The sequence below is a fragment of the Diaphorina citri genome, unplaced genomic scaffold, assembly GCF_000475195.1.
Source record: "Diaphorina citri unplaced genomic scaffold, Diaci psyllid genome assembly version 1.1 scaffold100, whole genome shotgun sequence".
Classification (NCBI taxonomy): Eukaryota; Metazoa; Arthropoda; class Insecta; order Hemiptera; family Psyllidae; genus Diaphorina; species Diaphorina citri.
This window is the reverse complement of record NW_007377537.1, coordinates 322,663-324,990: the sequence shown is the minus strand read 5'-3', so window position 1 is coordinate 324,990 and position 2,328 is coordinate 322,663. Positions and strand designations below refer to the sequence as shown.

Below are 2,328 nucleotides of genomic sequence, written 5' to 3'. Positions count from 1 at the left end.
TGTGACAACTACTTTGTGCTTAAATCAAGGTAAAAGAACAGTTTGTGCTTAAAAATCAAGGTAAGAGGACTTCTTTGTGCTTAAAGATCAAGGTAAGAGGACTTCTTTGTGCTTAAAGATCAAGGTAAGAGGACTTCTTTGTGCTTAAAGATCAAGGTAAGAGGACTTCTTTGTGCTTAAAGATCAAGGTAAGAGGACTTCTTTGTGCTTAAAGATCAAGGTAAGAGGACTTCTTTGTGCTTAAAGATCAAGGTAAGAGGACTTCTTTGTGCTTAAAGATCAAGGTAAGAGGACTTCTTTGTGCTTAAAGATCAAGGTAAGAGGACTTCTTTGTGCTTAAAGATCAAGGTAAGAGGACTTCTTTGTGCTTAAAGATCAAGGTAAGAGGACTTCTTTGTGCTTAAAAATCAAGGTAAAAGAACAGTTTGTGCTTAAAAATCAAGGTAAGAGGACTTCTTTGTGCTTAAAGATCAAGGTAAGAGGACTTCTTTGTGCTTAAAGATCAAGGTAAGAGGACTTCTTTGTGCTTAAAGATCAAGGTAAGAGGACTTCTTTGTGCTTAAAGATCAAGGTAAGAGGACTTCTTTGTGCTTAAAGATCAAGGTAAGAGGACTTCTTTGTGCTTAAAGATCAAGGTAAGAGGACTTCTTTGTGCTTAAAGATCAAGGTAAGAGGACTTCTTTGTGCTTAAAGATCAAGGTAAGAGGACTTCTTTGTGCTTAAAGATCAAGGTAAGAGGACTTCTTTGTGCTTAAAGATCAAGGTAAGAGGACTTCTTTGTGCTTAAAAATCAAGGTAAAAGAACAGTTTGTGCTTAAAAATCAAGGTAAGAGGACTTCTTTGTGCTTAAAGATCAAGGTAAGAGGACTTCTTTGTGCTTAAAGATCAAGGTAAGAGGACTTCTTTGTGCTTAAAGATCAAGGTAAGAGGACTTCTTTGTGCTTAAAGATCAAGGTAAGAGGACTTCTTTGTGCTTAAAGATCAAGGTAAGAGGACTTCTTTGTGCTTAAAGATCAAGGTAAGAGGACTTCTTTGTGCTTAAAGATCAAGGTAAGAGGACTTCTTTGTGCTTAAAGATCAAGGTAAGAGGACTTCTTTGTGCTTAAAGATCAAGGTAAGAGGACTTCTTTGTGCTTAAAGATCAAGGTAAGAGGACTTCTTTGTGCTTAAAGATCAAGGTAAGAGGACTTCTTTGTGCTTAAAAATCAACGTGAGAGAACTACTTGCTTAAAAATCAAGGTAGGAGGACTTCTTTGTGCTTAAAAATCAAGGTAAGAGGACTTCTTTGTGCTTAAAAATCAACGTGAGAGAACTACTTTGTACTTAAATCAAGGTAAAAGAACAGTTTGTGCTTAAAAATCAAGGTAAGAGGACTTCTTTGTGCTTAAAAATCAACTTAAGAGAACTTTTTGACCTTAGAATAGAATAGAATATACCCTGTTTATACTGCCGAAATAAGACTGAAAAGTCCCTTTACTCCCGCAGTCTAAGCAAGGTCTTATGTATTTGGTACAGTACTTGAATTTCATCTGTTTGAAGGACGACTTCTTTGTGCTTGAAAATCAAGGTGAGAGAACCTAAAAATCAGGAGGCCCGGGTTCGATTTCCGGCGGGGTCGAGGTTTTTTTCGGCTCTGTGCTTGGAGTTTGGGGTGCATTCAGCCTCGTGAGGACAATTGAGTAGCTACATTAATTGAACAGCGACCAGTGGCGGCATTACCATTGTAAAAAGATTATTGAAATATGGATGATCCACAAAAGTTGTGAAAAAAACTCTGCCTTACCACAAAGAATTTGAGATTTGATTTTAATTTCATTTGTGGATTTTGAATTTCAGGTGACGATGAAATCAACTACTATGCGTTAAACAAGTGCAACATCAAAGATACAGAGATTGAATCTATCATTGACAAAACAGTGGATGGTCTCTTTTCCGTATTTGCCACTCTAGGTATGACCTTTCAGCATTCGTATAAGTAGTGCCTTATTCAGACTGTCAACTTAGAACAAGGTGCTCCATTATACTAATGATGGATTTCACCAACGACTTAATGAGAGATTTAACTAATCGAAGAATTTTTAATCATCCAAAAAGGATATTTTAATAAGATAAAAAGGAGTTTTTAATGATCCAAAAAGGAGGAGTTTTTAAAAACTCCTGTTTGAATCATTAACAACTCCTTTTTCTATCATTGAAAATTCTCGAATTAGTTAAATCTCTCATTAAGTCGTTGGTGAAATCCATCATTAGTATAATGGAGCACCTTGTTCTAAGTTGACAGTCTGAATAAGGCACTACTTATACGAATGCTGAAAGGTCATACCTAGA

At 36.2% G+C, this 2,328-nt stretch overlaps 1 protein-coding gene across 1 annotated transcript in view; it reads left to right on the top strand.

The window, feature by feature from the left end:
* The first annotated feature begins 1,500 nt into the window (after nt 1-1,500).
* The window catches only part of LOC103524476 (protein sly1 homolog), a 14,650-nt gene continuing 13,822 nt past the window's right edge, over nt 1,501-2,328 (top strand). Inside the window, exons 1-2 of the mRNA XM_026819872.1 lie at nt 1,501-1,567; nt 1,837-1,950. Of these exons, the coding sequence (XP_026675673.1) occupies nt 1,501-1,567; nt 1,837-1,950 (181 nt within the window). The remainder of the gene's footprint in view (nt 1,568-1,836; nt 1,951-2,328) is intronic.